The sequence below is a fragment of the Eurytemora carolleeae genome, unplaced genomic scaffold (assembly GCF_000591075.1).
Source record: "Eurytemora carolleeae unplaced genomic scaffold, Eaff_2.0 scaffold52, whole genome shotgun sequence".
NCBI lineage: Eukaryota > Metazoa > Arthropoda > Copepoda > Calanoida > Temoridae > Eurytemora > Eurytemora carolleeae.
The window spans coordinates 189,247-207,377 of NW_019396055.1; the positions used below are offsets into that span (position 1 = coordinate 189,247).

The 18,131-nt window shown below is 31.6% G+C and overlaps 2 protein-coding genes across 7 annotated transcripts in view; one reads left to right on the plus strand and one right to left on the minus strand.

Annotated features, from left to right (window-relative positions):
• Window positions 1-4,747: 4,747 nt before the first annotated feature.
• The window catches only part of LOC111707011 (ankyrin repeat and SAM domain-containing protein 3), a 13,782-nt gene continuing 398 nt past the window's right edge, over window positions 4,748-18,131 (minus strand). The window contains exons 1-15 of one of the 6 annotated variants that reach the window (XM_023480019.1): window positions 17,583-17,690; window positions 16,244-16,305; window positions 15,757-15,823; window positions 15,556-15,607; window positions 14,925-15,012; window positions 14,159-14,261; window positions 13,877-13,952; window positions 13,665-13,688; window positions 13,232-13,292; window positions 13,040-13,060; window positions 12,111-12,204; window positions 11,871-11,940; window positions 11,574-11,622; window positions 5,062-5,145; window positions 4,748-4,862 (exon numbers count right to left, since the gene is read on the minus strand). In XM_023480019.1, the coding sequence (XP_023335787.1) occupies window positions 4,802-4,862; window positions 5,062-5,145; window positions 11,574-11,622; window positions 11,871-11,940; window positions 12,111-12,204; window positions 13,040-13,060; window positions 13,232-13,292; window positions 13,665-13,688; window positions 13,877-13,952; window positions 14,159-14,261; window positions 14,925-15,012; window positions 15,556-15,607; window positions 15,757-15,810 (837 nt within the window). In that variant the 5' untranslated portion in view covers window positions 15,811-15,823; window positions 16,244-16,305; window positions 17,583-17,690 and the 3' untranslated portion in view covers window positions 4,748-4,801. Of the gene's footprint in view, window positions 4,863-5,061; window positions 5,146-6,058; window positions 6,183-6,980; window positions 7,090-11,573; window positions 11,623-11,870; window positions 11,941-12,110; window positions 12,205-13,039; window positions 13,061-13,231; window positions 13,293-13,664; window positions 13,689-13,876; window positions 13,953-14,158; window positions 14,262-14,924; window positions 15,013-15,555; window positions 15,608-15,756; window positions 15,874-16,243; window positions 16,306-17,582; window positions 17,692-18,131 lie in introns of those variants that run through there. The other 5 variants (XM_023479987.1, XM_023480028.1, XM_023480012.1 and 2 more) reach the window with 5 other exon arrangements.
• Window positions 7,131-9,308, plus strand: LOC111707044 (gustatory receptor 68a-like). Its single transcript, XM_023480040.1, has 4 exons — window positions 7,131-7,751; window positions 7,804-8,602; window positions 8,669-8,718; window positions 9,052-9,308. The coding sequence occupies exons 1-4, from the start codon at window positions 7,724-7,726 to the stop codon at window positions 9,183-9,185; spliced, it is 1,011 nt and encodes a 336-aa protein (XP_023335808.1). The 5' UTR covers window positions 7,131-7,723; the 3' UTR covers window positions 9,186-9,308.

Consider the following 18,131-nt stretch of genomic DNA (forward strand, 5'->3'; position numbering starts at 1 on the left):
GGCTTGTGTTTACATTACCGGCCAGAGACAGTACACTGCAGTACAAAAGATGCGTACACCACTGAAATAACTTTCCTTGCATTAGAACCTTGCCTATTATTAATTATTTATCAAACATCATTATTATTTTAGTAGCTCACATTATATAAACATATTTCGAGACATATGTAATTGGTATCCAAAGATATTTTTAAAATTTTATAAAAATAAATTTCAGTTTGGAAATATCTTGGCCATCTAAAGGATTATACGTACACCAAGAACTCATATATCTCCATTAATTTTTTTTTGATCCTTCCAGAGAAAGATATAAGGGTTTCTCGGTTCGAATAATTTTTGTGTTTTTTTTGTTATACAAATCCATAATACATCACATATCATATTAGATTATCTCCATTCTAACGCCAAAATGCGCACATAATCCTCGGAAAACCTAGAAAACAACTTTTTTCAACAACAACTTTTTAAAGATTTTCTGATTAGTCCCGGAAATCGCAATTAAAAGCTATAACACAATCCAATATGATGTGGGACACCCTGTAGATTTAGGAATTAAAAGCTATAAGACAATCCAACCAATATATAGGAACGCCTGTAGATTTAGGATTTAAAAGCTGTAACACGGTCCAATATATTATGGGACACCCTGTAGATTTAGGTATTAAACGCATTAACACGATCCAATATATCATGGGACACCCTGTAGATTTAGAAATGACTTAAAACCAACTGTAAATAGTTAAATATTAAAAGTCAAATTTTCGTTGGTTACCCCTATATATAACTATTATATGTTTATCCACTGTTATACAACAGGTAGATCGTGTATAAAAATATAAAACTGTATGTATTAGATCCCATACAAGGTATATATCTATATATAACTAGCATATGTTTATCCACTGTTATAAAACAAGTATATTATTGTAACAAATTCAAGAAAACACGAAGACGATTACTACTGTGTAGCGAAGTTGACCGCGCAAGATTCACAATACATAATACTATATCCGCTCCAAATGTGTCTCCTCATGTTCCCCCCCTTTACCGCCTCTACTTGTGGAGAACAGCGTCAGTTAGCTTTAGAACGTCGAGATGTGAACACCTCCGATCAGGAACTACTAACTCCTTTATGATGATGGCGCAGATACTCAGTAAGCAGCAGACGTGCTTACCCGAAGGGTTCCCAGTTTATCATGTAAACCAGAGACAACATGAAGCTCCACCTCATGATAAAACCGCGATCACTGCCTACTAGGTTGGATAAGCCCTGCTGTTTCAGTTCCTGTTGATCTGCTCCACCAACATGAAGCTCCAACTGTTCCATTCCTTTCAACACTAATAATCAATGTTATTTCATTTTCAACCGTTTAGATACTCCCAATTAAGGGCCAATATTTTTAAACTTTGCTTTTATTTCTCATTTCATGCTATTATTCAATAAAGTTACCGAATATCCCTTTTGTTCTTTTATTTGTGTCAACAATTATGTATAAAAATATAAAACTGTATGTATTAGATCCCATACAAAGTATATTATCTATATATAACTAGTATATGTTTATCCACTGTTATAAAACAAGTATATTATGTATAAAAATATAAAACTGTATGTATTAGATCCCATACAAAGTATATTATCTATATATAACTAGTATATGTTTATCCACTGTTATAAAACAAGTATATTATGTATAAAAATATAAAACTGTATGTATTAGATCCCATACAAAGTATATTATCTATATATAACTAGTATATGTTTATCCACTGTTATAAATCAAGTATATTATGTATAAAAATATAAAACTGTATGTGTATTAGATCCCATACAAGGTATATATCTATATATAACTATCATATGTTTATCCACTGTTATAAAACAGGTAGATCGTGTATAAAAATATAAAACTGTATGTGTATTAGATCCCATACAAGGTATATATCTATATATAACTATTATATGTTTATCCACTGTTATAAAACAAGTATATCATGTATAAAACGATAGAACTGCGTGTATTAGATCCCGTACAAGGTATATTATCTATAGCCAGGGGTGAAGGTGTGTTATCGTTTACCATGAAGAGTGTGTTTGTGTTAACTGTGAAATGTCAATATAACATAACACGGTTGTATGACAACACAGCGTCCCTTCACGCCCAATTCTTCCAAAATTGATTTCAGATATACGGCACAACTTAAATACAATATTTCTGATAATATCAGGTTTTCGCATCATACAGGGTGTCCCAATAAACATGGGAATTGAGAAACGACTTGAATTTCGATAATTGATAATGAAAAATTAAAGTCTATTGAGCTCTCCTAAATGTGGTCTACCTTCTTTGTATCAGTAATTGACCAAGATATTAAACAATCAACAGTTTAGTTGATTTTTAATAAAATGGATTCTGGACAAATTTCCTAAACTCTGTCAATTTTCAAGGTGAAAAAGTAAAAATTGAAGACCCCATTTTGGAAATCCCGATACTATTAGTTTTTAGTGTCAAATGTTTTAACTGTGATACTACAAAACAATCCCGCATGGAACAAAGACGATATAGAAGTCGTCAATTAATTCCCATGTTTATTGGGACAACCTGTATCATCCATAATACGTATTGGTGCAATTAGAGGTTTTATATGGGGGGGGGGGGAGGGATGGTCGGGGGTTCCGATAAATGATAGAAAATTGTAATTTCTGGACTGTGGTGCTTAAGTATAATATATTATACAATTTCGGCTCCCTCCAAAGTTAAAACAATTAAGTTCGAATTCTATGACATCAGTATGTAAATATGGATTTTTACAATGTGACCCAGGAATCAGGATTAGCTTCTAGGGATTTTTGAAATGACATTACTCATTGAATATCCCTAACTGCCCATCCTCTCTTCCGGCCGGAACTATCTGCCCATTGTAAAGTTAACTGAGGAGGGAAGCAGATTATTAGATATGACCGATATTATGGATAATGGATTATGATATGATCACGGATCTTCTGCAAAATCGTTTATAGCACATTTCATTCTAGACTTCAGTGGGCATAGAAAGACGTTTTGTTAGACTCAAATCATGATTGTTAAAAGTCGGCTAATGAACATGAATCACCGCTCTTTTACAATTAGGTCCAAAAATGAATGCTGCGTAGACGATTTGACTGTTGGTTGCATTCCTACTTCATTCACAATATCCTATTTCTGTGTTGTCTGCATATTTTGTCCTATATCTCGCAAGCCCTGTCCGAATACCATGAATGGTTTCTTTACTACCGTCGCGTTGGTATATCTCTGTATATCTAGCAATATTACACTCCTGTGTCACCAGACTAAAATGTCTAGGATACCGTCCGGTTTATTGCAGATGAATATTCTTTTTAATATTTCAGAATTTATAATGTCCATTGTCCATTGACCATACATAATAAAAGAGAATCAGGAGGGTGTGTTCAAGTTAATAAAATAAACCCTGGAGTCGAAACTTTTGGATTGGGGATTCCTCCTTTCGAAAATACTTGTATCATTAAACATCCCCCGATCATTCATAAGTTACAAAATCGGATTAGGCAAAACTGGAGAAGAGATGCGATACACTTTTTCTCCCATATAATGGTACTTTATCGTTTCAACTTAAAAGTTTCTGCACGCTTAAAGTTCTGGCTTTGTAGATTAGCGCCATCTTTACAAGGTTAACAACAAAGAATGAGACTGTAAAGACGACCCAAAACTTTAAAATTTTTGATTTGAAGCTTGATTTTTGGTTTATGAATTTAAATGAGTATTTACTAATTGATTAAGCACAGAAATAAGCCAGTTCTTGCCTACAAGGAACCCTGAATGCAAGAAAAGGGACTAAACAGATTCCGTACAATCGTCTCTGAAGTCTCATTCTTTGTGGGTCAACAAAAATTCCCACTTTAGTTAAATATTTTATTGAGCCTTTATTTGTTTTGTTGGGCTATGCGTAAACAGTATTAAACTGAAAATGGACCAATGCACTTTTTTTGAAGAATTTAGTTTGAAATATTAAATCTTGGCTTAACTAATAACTCAATTTCGATACAAAACAATAAAGCCATAACATCTCCAGATCTAACCAAGGTTGTATAATAAGGTTGATAACTCTCGGTGCGGTGCACGGAAAATGTCGTCTCGATAAATAGATAAACACCTCATATGACGTCACTCTCGCTTATAAAATCATTGACTTCTTATGGGGTTTTAATCTAACCATCTTAGGAGACGATATGTTTAGTACATTGGAGCGCATAGAGAGTAACAACATTGGATCTAACTCAAAGTAGTGGAGAGGTTGCCAGGGGGGGGGGGGGGGGAATAAAGAATATGGACGGACGAATTCCAATGTTACTTGAAGATATGTAAAGAATTTATCTTCTAGACAACTGGTTTTAAAATATCTAGATTTTCGGAATTATGTTCGGACACATTACTTCAACAAAGTAATCGATTACTTCAAAAAAGTAATCGATTATTTTCAGGTTCTTCATGTCAATCATTATCTAGACTTACTACTTAGTCATCTCAGTAAGATGTGTAATGAATTTGTAAGGCAGAAAATACAGTGGTTTCAGGAGCTTTTAGGAGAGTTAAAATGTTGCAGAAAAAAAAATTATGTCGCTAAAGCATCTCTGCCTTAACTCGTATAAAGAATAAAATAAATGCTCGCTTCGCATCTGCTTCTTTTAGCGTTCCCTACACATTCGCTGCTTTTAAAAAATACTTGATTCGTTAAAAGAAAGCTTTTATTAACACAGAATCAACTTTTTTATGAGATGGTGTCATGATATAATTTTCCCTGCATCCTTGTTCCATCTTGTTATAGCTGTGGTTATCTTCCTTCTGAAAATTCATGCATAAAATACATTTATTGTTGCAAATTGCAATAAGTAATTAATAACCATATTTATTACAGTTATATATTATAAAGCACAGAAATAATAAATAAGTAGATGATTCAAGCTTTTGATATTTCAGATGTTTTTTCTAAAGTAAAATAATAAATAAATTAATATTAACAAATGTCATTACAAGAAATTACCTAGGGCCTAATAAAGAAACTCCGATCTGCTTCAAATCATTGTCAGTTAAAGTAAGAAGTAATTGGAAATCTACTTCTTGCTCCCTTAAATAAGAAATCATTGTTATTTAAATTCAGAAGTAACTGGAAATCTTCTTCTTGCTCCCTTAAACAGGAAATCATTGTTATTTAAATTCAGAAGTAACTGGAAATCTTCTTCTTGCTCCCTTAAATGGGAAATCATTGTTATTTAAATTCAGAAGTAACTGGAAATCTTCTTCTTGTTCCCTAAAATAGGAAATCATTGTTATTTAAATTCAGAATTAACTGGAAATTTTCTTCTTGCTCCCTTAAATAGGAAATCATTGTTATTTAAATTCAGAAGTAACTGGAAATTTTCTTCTTGCTCCCTTCAGTAAGAAATAATTGTTATTTAAATTCAGAAGCAACTGGAAATCTTCTTCTTGTTCCCTTCAGTAAGAAATAATTGTTATTTAAATTCAGAAGTAACTGGAAATCTTTCTCTTGCTCCCTTAAATAAGAAATCATTGTTATTTAAATTCAGAATTAACTGGAAATCTTCTTCTTGCTCCCTTAAATAGGATATCATTGTTATTTAAATTCAGAAGTAACTGGAAATCTTCCTCTTGCTCCCTTAAATGGGAAATCATTGTTATTTAAATTCAGAAGTAACTGGAAAGCTTCTTCTTGTTCCCTTCAGTAAGAAATAATTGTTATTTAAATTCAGAAGTAACTGGAAATCTTTCTCTTGCTCTCTTAAATAAGAAATCATTGTTATTTAAATTCAGAAGTAACTGGAAATCTTCTTCTTGTTCCCTTCAGTAAGAAATCATTGTTATTTAAATTCAGAAGTAACTCGAAATCTACTTCTTGCTCCTTTAAATAAGAAATCATTGTCGGGTAAATTAAGAAGTAACTGGAAATCTACTTCTTGCTCCCTTAAATAGGAAATCATTGTTATTTAAATTCAGAAGTAACTGGAAATCTTCTTCTTGCTCCCTTAAATAAGAAATCATTGTTTTTTAAATTCAGAATTAACTGGAAATCTTCTTCTTGCTCCCTTAAATAGGAAATCATTGTTATTTAAATTCAGAAGTAATTGGAAATCTACTTCTTGCTCCCTTAAATAAGAAATCATTGTCGGGTAAATTGAGAAGTAACTGGAAATCTACTTCTTGCTCCCTTAAATAAGAAATCATTGTTTTTTTAATTCAGAATTAACTGGAAATCTTCGTCTTGCTCCCGTAAATAAGAAATCATTGTCGGGTAAATTAAGAAGTAACTGGAAATCTTCTTCTTGCTCCCTTAAATAGGAAATCATTGTTATTTAAATTCAGAAGTAACTGGAAATCTTCTTCTTGTTCCCTTAAATAAGAAATCATTGCCAGTTAAAGTCAGAAGTAACTGGAAATCTACTTCTTGTTCCCATAAATAAGAAATCGTTGTTATTTAAATGCAGAATTAACTGGAAATCTTATTCTTGTTCCCTAAGGTAAGAAATCATTGTTATTTAAATTGAGAATTAACTGGAAATCTACTTCTTACTCCCTTAAATAAGAAATCATTGTCGGGTAAATTGAGAAGTATCTTGAAATCTACTTCTTACTCCCTTAAATAAGAAATCATTGTTATGTAAATTGAGAAGTAACTGGAAATCTACTTCTTGTTCCTTTAAATAAGAAATTATTGTCAGTTAAAGTGAGAAGAAACTGAATATCAAGAAATCATTGTCATAAGAAATCATTGTCGCTTAAATTGAGAATTATCTGGAAATCTGCTTTATCCTTCCTTAAACGAGAAATCATTTTCAATTAACGTGAGAAGTAACGAGAAATCTACAATTCTTCCTCCCTTGAATATGAAATCATTGTCAGGTAAAGTGAGAAGTCTACCTAGCTCTTGCTCCATAAAACAAGCTATTATTGTCAGTTAAATTAATAAATAACTGGAAATCTTCTTCTTGCTGCCTTAAACCATGAATTATTGTAATTAAAGTCAGAATAAAACTGGAAATCTACTTCTTGCTCCCTAAAACAAGAAATTATTGTAGTTAAAGTGAAAAGTTAAACAAAATATATTTTAGTTAAAGTCAGAATAAACTGGAAAAATCTACTTATTTCTCCCTTTAACAAGAAATTATTGCGAAAGTGAAAATTAACTGAAAATCTACTTCTTGCTCCTTTAAATAAGAAATCATTTTCAGCAAAAGTGAGAACTAACTGGAAATCTACTTCTTGCTTCCTTAAATAAGAAATCATTGTCGGGTAAATTAAGAAGTAACTGGAAATCTACTTCTTATTCCCTTAAATCAGAAATCATTTTCAGTTGAAGTAAGAATAAACTGGAAATCTATTCCTTACTCCCTTAAATAAGTGTCAGTTAAAGTGAGAATTAACTGCTTCCATAAACAGTAAATACCGGTAACTAGAAATTAAATAGAATTTAATTCAATTTATTAATATTTTCAATTGTATGTAAACCTTGGGTAACCATGTAGCACTTAAACTAATTGGTTTATATGTATAAAGACGTCAATTCCTAGTTTGCATTCCACAGAACTATCGGAAATACATGTTTATTTAAGCTTGGGGTCGATTAAACAACTTTCACATGGCCACAATGGTTTAATCAATCGACAAAAGCCAAGGGAACAGGATTGAAAATGAAGCTGATAATATTTGTTAAAATTGGTAAGAGAAATAAATTTTTCATTTACTTTCATAGAATAAATCTGATTTTTAGGAGCAATCCCTGTCACCAAGGACCAGAATGACTTATGGAAGTTTAAAATATTATCAACGAAAACTTTGGTATCCTACACCTTCTGGTGGTTTCTACCAATAGTTGTTTGCACTATTTTAAATAGTTTTTTAAACCCAAATCTCTCTGAATCCAAGGATGATCTAGCTGTAGGATTTGTACAATTTGTTACAGATCAGTTGATTTCTGCAAACCTGATTCTTATTCCTTTTTTTATACCAGCACTTCTAGCTTACATTATAGACAAGTCAAAAGTGGATCTTAATGCCCATGTTAAGCTCACAAAAATTCCTAAGCTTTGCTTTTTCTCAATAATGTTCACGGCTATTCTTGCCTTTTCGTTATATGGGTTATGGAATACGATGGATAATGTCTATGTGGGAGTACTTCTTTTCTCCACTACTTGGATATTCTACTCTAGTTTGAACATGGTCACCCTTTTTGTGATCAACTTGGTCTGTAATCAATTTATTTCCCATACTGGAGAAGTAAATTGCCAGAACAAAGCTGAACACATGATTTCTGGGTGTGTAGATCTTGTGAAGGAGTATGGAAGGTTAAAGGAAGGGTTAAGTCCATTGCTCCTTATATTTTTATCCTTCTATGTAGTGTTTGCTCTTCTAGCATCATACACTGGACTGAAACTCATTGGTCTCAAAGATTACTACTCCGCCTTAACTTACACTTTGTCTGTTCCAAACCTTGTTTTAACAATTTATTATATAATAATATTTTGTGATGATACATTTCAAGCACTATCAGCTAACAATCAAAAACTGAGGTGAATTCATATTCTTACATTTTTTTGTCAATTTCTTTATTATATTGAAGCAAACTTATTTCAAAGGAGAATTGCATTGGAGTCTGATGAAGAGGAAAAACAAAATATCCACATAGGTAACTTTCAATGCAATATTACCCAACAGGACATACACTAAAAGCCATTAACTTGTTAAGTTAAAAATAATGAAAAACTTTGAGAATTTTCATGTTTTATAATGATGATCTTCCAAAATTAGTTAAAAATTTCAATCTTTTCACACTGATATAGAACAGGTCATAAACATGCCCGGGGTTATGTAATGTAAGGACCTCTTAAAGACTTGGGCCTGATCAGTTCAGAGCGATAAAAACTAACAGACAGACAACTTCAAATATATAATTGATAAAAGGCGAAATAAAGGAACAATCAATTATACATTTATATTGAACTGAAATAAAAATTTTGAGTTTTGGATATGATTGGAGAAGAGACACAATTTTCAGCACGGGGATTTTTCCTAGTGGATAAAACAACATTCATGGGCATTATCAGCAACCTGATTGGCTATCTGATAATCCTACTACAATTCCCTTCAATTTAAAATAATTGATACTAAGTGAAATGTAACTATTTAGTTAGTTACATGTAATAATATTCAATTTCTATTAATTAGTAATAAATATACACTATGAACCAGTTTTCTTAATAAAAACTTCATAAGAAATGTTTAGAAAATATATATCTACTTTAGAACTTAGTTCATTGCAGATTTTTTAAACTAGCTTGGGAACCCATTTTTCCTTGAAACTAAACTTGAAGAAATTAATCAATAGTTGAGGCCAATTGTTCGAGGGGTTCCTGAGTTATGATCGGACATTAAACAAAAAAACAGAAAACATAAAACATTGATTACTTGTTATATTTAAATATAAAGATAACATGAAATAGTCGAAATAATATAAGAAATTCTTGGTCTAATAAACTTCATGAAGATTAAAATTTATAGTTTTGATTAAAAAAAATTTCCAACATTTATTTGAAAGAAATGACTTAAAAGATATTGTTCAATAGCCAAGTAACAAATTTACTTTTACTCAGAAAGGAAAACTGAAAAATAAAAGAGGGATTAAGGAAATTTAAGATCTATAAAAAGTGCAGCATTTAAGGGTGAATCTATAAACAAAGGGATGAAAAGATTACTTGATAATGGAAATTTCTTTTCAATAAATAATAATCGAAAAAGGATGTATCAAAAAAAGGTTTCAAATCTTTAGACCAGTACATAACATGATTTACACTCTTGATGAAGTGAGACAGATAAAACTGAAACAAAGGACTGTTGGACTCATTCTTTGATTAAAAGTCCCGTCAACCTATCTTGATAAGTTTATTTTTTTGGTACTGTTATATAGCATTAAATTATCATACAGTGATAACTAGAAAACGCTGGTAATTGTGCGGTGAAAACAAACCCATTTCGCTTAATAAGTGATACAATAACTTACTGGTGTGGTGTTCACTATTTGATTTGTAACATCAAATGTACTTCAGTGTTGCTTTAATGTCGTCTTCATTTTACATTTTTCTGGTTATCAGTGTAAGATTGCTTAAATGTAGGCTTCCTGTTCAACAATTCAAGATACGTACAGATATAACAGAAGATATCCAATATTCAAACAGTTGACATTTATTTTAAATGATTCAGTATATAATTATATATTCTTAATATATTCGTCAATCATGAAGCATGGAAAGGAAGGCCTCCAGTTTAAATTTTAAAGCAAGGTGTTTTTGATAATAATTGTTAAAATAGAATACTTTCATGCATAATTTACAAAAAGTTCAAAGATAATCTTTGAGTGGTCACTTCATTCCCATGTTTATAAGGAGGAGGATACCTTTTTAAAGTAGGAGACCTGCTGTAAAGTAAACCATGTTTATTAGAAGAAGGATAGCTTTTTAAAGTAGGAGACCTGTTGTAAAGTAAACCATGTTTATTAGAAGGAGGATACCTTTTTAAAGTAGGAGACCTGTTGTAAAGTAAATCATGTTTATTAGAAGGAGGATACCTTTTTAAAGCAGGAGACCTGCTGTAAAGTAAACCATGTTTATTAGAAGGAGGATACCTTTTTAAAGTAGGAGACCTGTTGTAAAGTAAATCATGTTTATTAGAAGGAGGATACCTTTTTAAAGCAGGAGACCCATTGTAAAGTAACCCATGTTTATTAGGAGGAGGATACCTTTTTAAAGTAGGAGACCGGTTGTAAATAGGGTTTCCACCGGAATTCCGGGTTACGGTTTAAGTAAGGAAATGATTCGAGAATTTTTTCCATTTCCATTATGGAAAAGATTCCGGAAATCCGGAATTCCGGAACGATTTTTTCCCGTACACCAGAAATTTCCAGGACCTTGTTTTGGAATTACGGAACGTTACGGAATAGTGTTCCGGAAAATTCCGGTTTACGGAACAGTTGTTCCGGAATTTTCCGGAAAAAGGTTCCGGAAAACGTTGAAGACATCTCCATTTGATTCGGAATTATCCCGGAATTCCGGTTTACGCAACAAATTTCCGGATCATTCCATTTCCAAAATGGACATTGTTTTTCCGGAAAAATGGAAACCCTAGTTGTAAACTAAGAAAAAAAAATCACAAAAAAATCATACATTAAATATTTCAAATACTAAAAGTTATGGAAAAAAAACATGTTTTTAGAAAAATGTCAAAGTAAAAATAGGGAGAACACGTAACTGGAAGTTTATAGCGAATCTTTGTACAACAAGCATACCATTAAAGATTATGGGGTTCGTAAAAAAAGCATCTATAAGTAAATACTTTTAATCTATATATTATATTAAAAGTCACTTCTGTTTTTAAAAATTTCGAATTTTGCTAATTATCTTATTTTGTCCTATATTTGACCATTTCTCCCTCTAAATAATAAAACCAGCCTATGGAAAAATGAAATGTATGAAATTGTTAAAAACCTACCGAAATATTTGCGAATATTTTTCCAGGCCCAAGTTCTTCAGGAAAACATCTAGAGAGTTATTCATTATAGATATAACCAGTAATTATTTTTGTTAAAAAATCTAAATTAATTTAATAAATAAAAACTAAATACAAACAAAAACTAACTTTAAATCCAATAAAATTATCATCGCATTAGACTGTCAGCTGTTTTCTATTTTAAGTTCATGAGAAGGGGTGCACAATTAGTGATTAATTTAACTTCAGACGCTACTTTTTTGTTTACCCTGACATTAAATATTGTACAATTAAAAATACCTGTATTCATTTGGGTTGTTTCTCCATCAATCTGTTGCTGAGCGTACAAGAGATCTGATGCAGCTCCTAACTAAAAGAAACATTTATGAAAATCGCTAGGTTTTATCTTTAACAATAACACCCATACAACCCTAACCCCGTTCAGAGGAAGGTGACCATATCCGTGAAGAATATGTTTAAAAAAATGATAATTAAGAGTAGTTTCAAATAAATTTTAAAGATGCTTCATCTGATTTTAACCTGTAAAATGTGTGAGCTGTTTCCAGTCCTAAGAAGAAGCTTTTCTTGCATAAGTTGGTCTGCTCTAGCAGGCCCATCTAGCACACTTCTGGTTCTACAAAAAAATTGTAAAATATGTATTCATTTTAGCAAGTCGTATGTGCAAATGACGGGAGGGGGGGAACGCCTCACCACTGAAACGTCTCACCACGGAAATGCCTCAAAAAAAACTAATGTAATGTAGTCTTCTCATTCAAAAAAATTTTTTAACTTATTTATAGCATTAATTTAGGATAGGTTGGGTTGCGCCGCAGACTACGGAAGGGGGCCGAGCGCTGCGGCAAGGACAGGCTAGGGGGCCGAGCGCAGCGGCTAGGACAGACTTGGAGGCCGAGCGGTGCAGCAAGGGGGGGGGGAGGAACCGGAGGGCTGTTTTTAATCGGCAATTTTGTATTAGGGACTTTCCAATTATAATGGGAAACAGTTTTTCTTTAATTGTCAAAATCAAACACTTCAAGCTGGAGAAACGACGATATCTTTCCATTTTTGATAAAGGTACCTTAGTGAATCAGGGAGTTCCTTGCTTTTAATGGAAAATAGTTGACACTACAACGGCAGTTTTTAATTACAAACAAGAATTCTTTGGAAACAAATGTAAAGACCAATTCCAGTCTTTAATTATATAAATCAAGTGAATTCCAACAATTTTGGGACACTAAAAATCATTGAATTTTCAAAAGTACAGAGTCGTCTCTGAAAGCTCATCAATTCTGTTTAACGGTGTAATAATGTAATAAAGTGTCTCTATGAAATAATAAATCATAAATAAAAGGAAGTCTAAACAAATAAAGCCAGAATTAAATAAAAATTAAATAAGTGAAACAAAAGAAAACTCAAATTGAGCTAAATCAAGCGATTTTTCAGAAAATTGTAATTTTTAAGATTTATACCCTCGTCCAGATAGATGTTTCCTAAAAGCATGATAATAAAATCATTTTCAAAAAGAACTGTTTATGGTTTTTTTAATTAAAAGAAGAATCCAACGTTTCTGAGATTTAAAACAATCACCTGTTCTAAAAACTCTATCGAAATTAATACACATGAACTAAGAATAAATGATGTTTTAATTTTATAACATGTTCCTGATGAGTCTTGCAATATTACTGTGCCCGTAGGCTAATGCTACTGACAGAGCTGTGTCCCCTTTAAACAATTATATTATCGTTATATATGAAGATTTTGTCTAAAATAATTAATTTTCCCCACAAAGCGAATTCAAAAATGTTATGCTTTTTGGTTATTGCCAAAGCAAAATTAAGGTTATCAATATTAAAAATTATAGGTTGTTAATTCTAATGTCTCATTTTTGGCCGGTGATACTGTTGTACTAAAAATTTATATACTTTATACATTACCACGTTAATAATCACCATGTGCTAAAATTATTTTTGAAACAAATTTTAATTTTTAATTACGAATATTATTTGATTTAAAGTTCCATCATTGTTACACGCCAAAGTATCTAAAGCTAAAAGATAAAAAAAACTTCATTATTCAATACTTATAAAACTGTTCCTATTGCATTTTCGTATCCAAGATCTGAAAAAAAGATTGGAATTACTTTGTGTTAAAAAATATATCTTGTTTCGTAAAAATAACAAAAAAAATCCCTTTTAAATTTGCCCCTCCCTACCCACCAGTCAAACATTTAATGTGAAAGATAAAAAAACAATGGTCAAGTCACTTAAAAATATAAATATCTGAATTAAAAATTCCAATCTTGTTTCCTGCTTTGTGCTCCAACAATATTTCTGTAATATCATAGTTTCCACTTACTGCAGCCATCATTACTAAACTATATCCCTGAACCAGAATTTACTAATAATTAACTAATCCTATTGAGGTCAATCATAATTATTTTATTTTATAACTGTCATCGATCAATGATCATTGCCATCAGCCGGTCAATCTTGAGCTTGAATCGGTGGCAGAATATGGTTCAATGATCCACGATCACCAGTCTTCTAAGTATTCTAAGGATATAATTGTATTACGTTGAATTAAATGACCTTCTCATGTTCTGTAATGTTTGGTGAAGCCCCCTGCTCCAGAAGATATTCAACTACATCAATATGCCCACCGTGTACTGCATGAGAAAGAGCACTAAAGTTCCTGAAAAATGTTACAGATGTATTAAACTCACTTGATCAGGGTTACAATTTGTATCTTTATGATATGATATGATAAGATAAGGGAAGATCTGAACCCCCCCCCCCCCGGATCCCAATACTTATATAGAAAAGTGAAATAGAGGGAGCGGACGGGCTGGGTCGACCTGAAGAAATTTAAAGACAAATTTTAGGAACAACTTCTTTCTCTTTGAAGAAGTGTTCAAGCAATGACAAATGAGAATTGATTCAAAACGGTGCCATTTAATTCTTCATCTGAAAATCAGTTCCAAAATGTATAGTACCTCTTAAAAAGTAACTTATGGCTAACATAGATAAAGAAGGAAATGGCTAGAATTTGCGATATATTCTTACGAATCAAACTTGACACTCTGTAAATGCAGGTTCACTTGAAATTACACCTTTAGTCCCTTCAGTTAAAATTTTTATCATTTGACTGACCTGACAATTGCACATACTAAAGTTAAAAACTTTTTTAAATCAACATGAAAACTTTTCGCCTTCAAAACTGTTTCTCATCCTTCTCTTTCTTTAAAAACCCGAGTATTCCATTAGGATGAACATAGGAAAGGGGGGGGGGTTACAGGGCTGAGCCCCCTTGATAAATTCCTATATGCGCCCCTGGTTCTATATAAACATAGCAGACCTTTTATCTGTTTTATCCCTGACTTCCACTCGTTCATTTCTCCAAATTAGAATATCCTTCACCATTTCAAGATTTCCACACATACCAGCTAAAACAAAATAAAAACCATAATCGGAATTTAAACTTTTTGCTCGGCATATATTTTAATTCTTATTTATAAATTTAAAATGTTAAATGTTAAATTAATAATATATGTTTGATTCCATCTGATTTTGAAATTAAACGTTGCTTATCCACGCACCGAATTTTTAATTTGCAGTTGATTTAAATGATGTATTGAATTAGAGGCGTATTCAGGGGGGCTAAGCCCCCCTGGACCAATGAAATCTATTGATTTCAAGGGGTTTTCAGGCCCCAACGGGTGCTGAGCCCCCCTGGAAAGAGAAAAAAATTAAAGCCCCCCCCTGGAAAAATTCCTGAATACGCCCCTGTATTAAATATCTAAAAATGTTCAGGGACACTATTTGAGTTTCCTTATAGAAAGTTTATAGTTAAAAGAAAAAGAAAACGTCGCGACGAGAATTCCACTGTTTTCTAATTCTCAATGTATTTACATTAACTATATATCCTACTATGTAGCATTTTTAAGACTTATTGATCACTTAAAATCAGCGGGATTTGAATATTTTACCAAGCATAAGAGGTGTTCTTCCTTCTATATTAGATTTACAGATATCACAACCCTAAAAAAGTAATTACAAATAATGCATAAAGTCTGAAACAAAACATTATAAACTTTTTGTTACAAATCTTAACTTTAAACTAACAATGCAATAATAAATATAAAAAACAAGATTTATCATTACAACCATGTTTGTTTTTGTTTCCAAACCTGTTCGAGTAAGAAAATTAGAAGCCTCCTGTGGCCCAAGTAGCATGAGTACATAAGTGGCGTCCATCTAGCATAGTTGTACATATCATATGTACTCTTAGGTAAACTGTTTATGTACTGAAAAATAATTGTACGGTAAAAATCTGAAAACTAAGAAATTACGGTCGTCTTCTTATTTTCTTCAATATAAAATATTCCGACACATTGTGAAATTTGTACTGATATTTGATACTCATAATCGATTGATTTTGATATCCATTGTGGGAACTTTTAATTTAAGGATATATATAAAATTATAATTTTCAATAATAATAATTTTAGTTGTTCCTCCCCCGATGAAATCTCCTTTTAACTTCTGACTGGGTAAGATAACCATGCAGGATTCAAAATAAATATTAAATTAATCTGCAAATTAAAAAAAATTCATGATCAAGCGATGGCCGTTGATTCTCCGCCTTAATATCTGTAGAAACATCTGGAAAAATACCTCTATATCGCCAACACTAGCTGCAGTATGGATATCCAGCTTTAGAGGTTCATCATCATCACCTGCAGGGAAATGTTCATGAATTTTAAAAAGTGGTATATAGAAGAATTTGATTTAGATTGAACTATGAACATCAAAAAAGGGCTATATAAAAGAATTTGATTTAGATTGAACAATGAACATCATCATCGGCAGGGAAATGTTCATAAATTTTAAAAAGAGTATATAGAAGAATTTGATTTAGATTGAACTATGAACATCATCACCTGCAGGGAAATGTTCATAAATTTTAAAAAGAGCATATAAAAGAATTTGGTTTAGATTGAACTATGAACATCATCGCCTGCAGGAAAATGTTCATAAATTTTAAAAAGAGTATATAAAAGAATTTGGTTTAGATTGAACTATGAACATCATCACCTTCAGAGAAATGTTCATAAATTTTAAAAAGAGTATATAGAAGAATTTGATTTAGAATAAACATTCAGGAAAACTGTCCACACACACGAAGCTATAAGGCTTAATTTTAAAAAAGGTGCAATTTTTAAAATACAAGATAATTAATCTATCTTTTTATGTATTTTTAATTCATTCCCAAGAAAGATTCCTAAAAATCTTAATTTTAATCTAAAATTGGTTTTGAAAATCTAATGGATAAGATAATCTATGAACAGAAGAAAATCGGCTTATTTTGTATCTTATATTTTGTATCGTATATTTTGTATCGTATATTTTGTATCGTATATTTTGTATCGTATATTTTGTATCGTATATTTAATTTAATTTGATATAACATCGTATAATATATTAAAGATAATTTTGGAAAAGGAAATAAAAGACCCAATCTGCAAATAATCTTCTTCGTCTTTAAAATTCCCCATCTATGAAATGTCCTGTCATTGAAATTTCCTACTCACGTCAAAAAAAGTCCCGTCTATATTAAATGTCCGTCTAGAAAATGTCCATCTAAAAAGTTTCCTGTCTTTGAAATGTTCTGCCCATGAAATTTCCTACCACTATAATAAAAAGTCCTGTCTATAAAATATCCTGTATTTATTATATGTCCGTCTATGAAATGTCCACATATAAAGTTTTCTGTACCTATGAAATTTCCTGTCTATAAAATGTCTTGTCCGTGAAATGTCCTGTCTACGAAATGTCCTGTCATTGAAATTTCCTACTCCTTTCATAAGAAAGTCTCGTCATTTAAATGTACTACTCCTGTCAAAAAAAGTCATGTCTTTGAAATGTCCTATTTTTTAAATGTCCTGTCTTTGAAATGTTTTATTCATGAAATGTCCTGTCTATGAAATGTCCAATATTATTATCCTAAAATTACCAATCCAGAACTTAAGTCCAACTCGAGCAAACTCTGCTTCACACAACGAAGTTGAAAACATTTCCTCCATTTTAATAAATAAAAGTTCTAAAAATAAACAGATTTGAAATAGCAATGTAATTTTTGTAACTGCATATATAAATCTTGACCATGTTCTTTGAATCATATTTCTTGAATTTATCCTCTTTTCTGTAGCAAATTGTCTTTTATCCTAGAGGTGCAAGCTGCTTAACTATAGTTATAGTTGTTTATAGTGTAATATACTAGGTACTGGTAGTGTAAATTTGGAATGGATCGGGGCGTAAGACCCGGGCAGAAATTTAGGAATAAAATACTATAATTTTGAATATTTCTCAGACATACATATATTTGATTGCTATAAATTAGAGTTTGAGCTGAATCTCGAGGGGATCCGTCCTAGTGTAAGATTTTTGGACAATTTCTGGGCCGAGCGCTGCAGAGGCGCAACTAGGACTTTAGCTAGGGGGGAGCAATATATTATTTTGTTAGGGTTGGGGGGGGGGGGACCTCACATCCTACTGAAGTGGT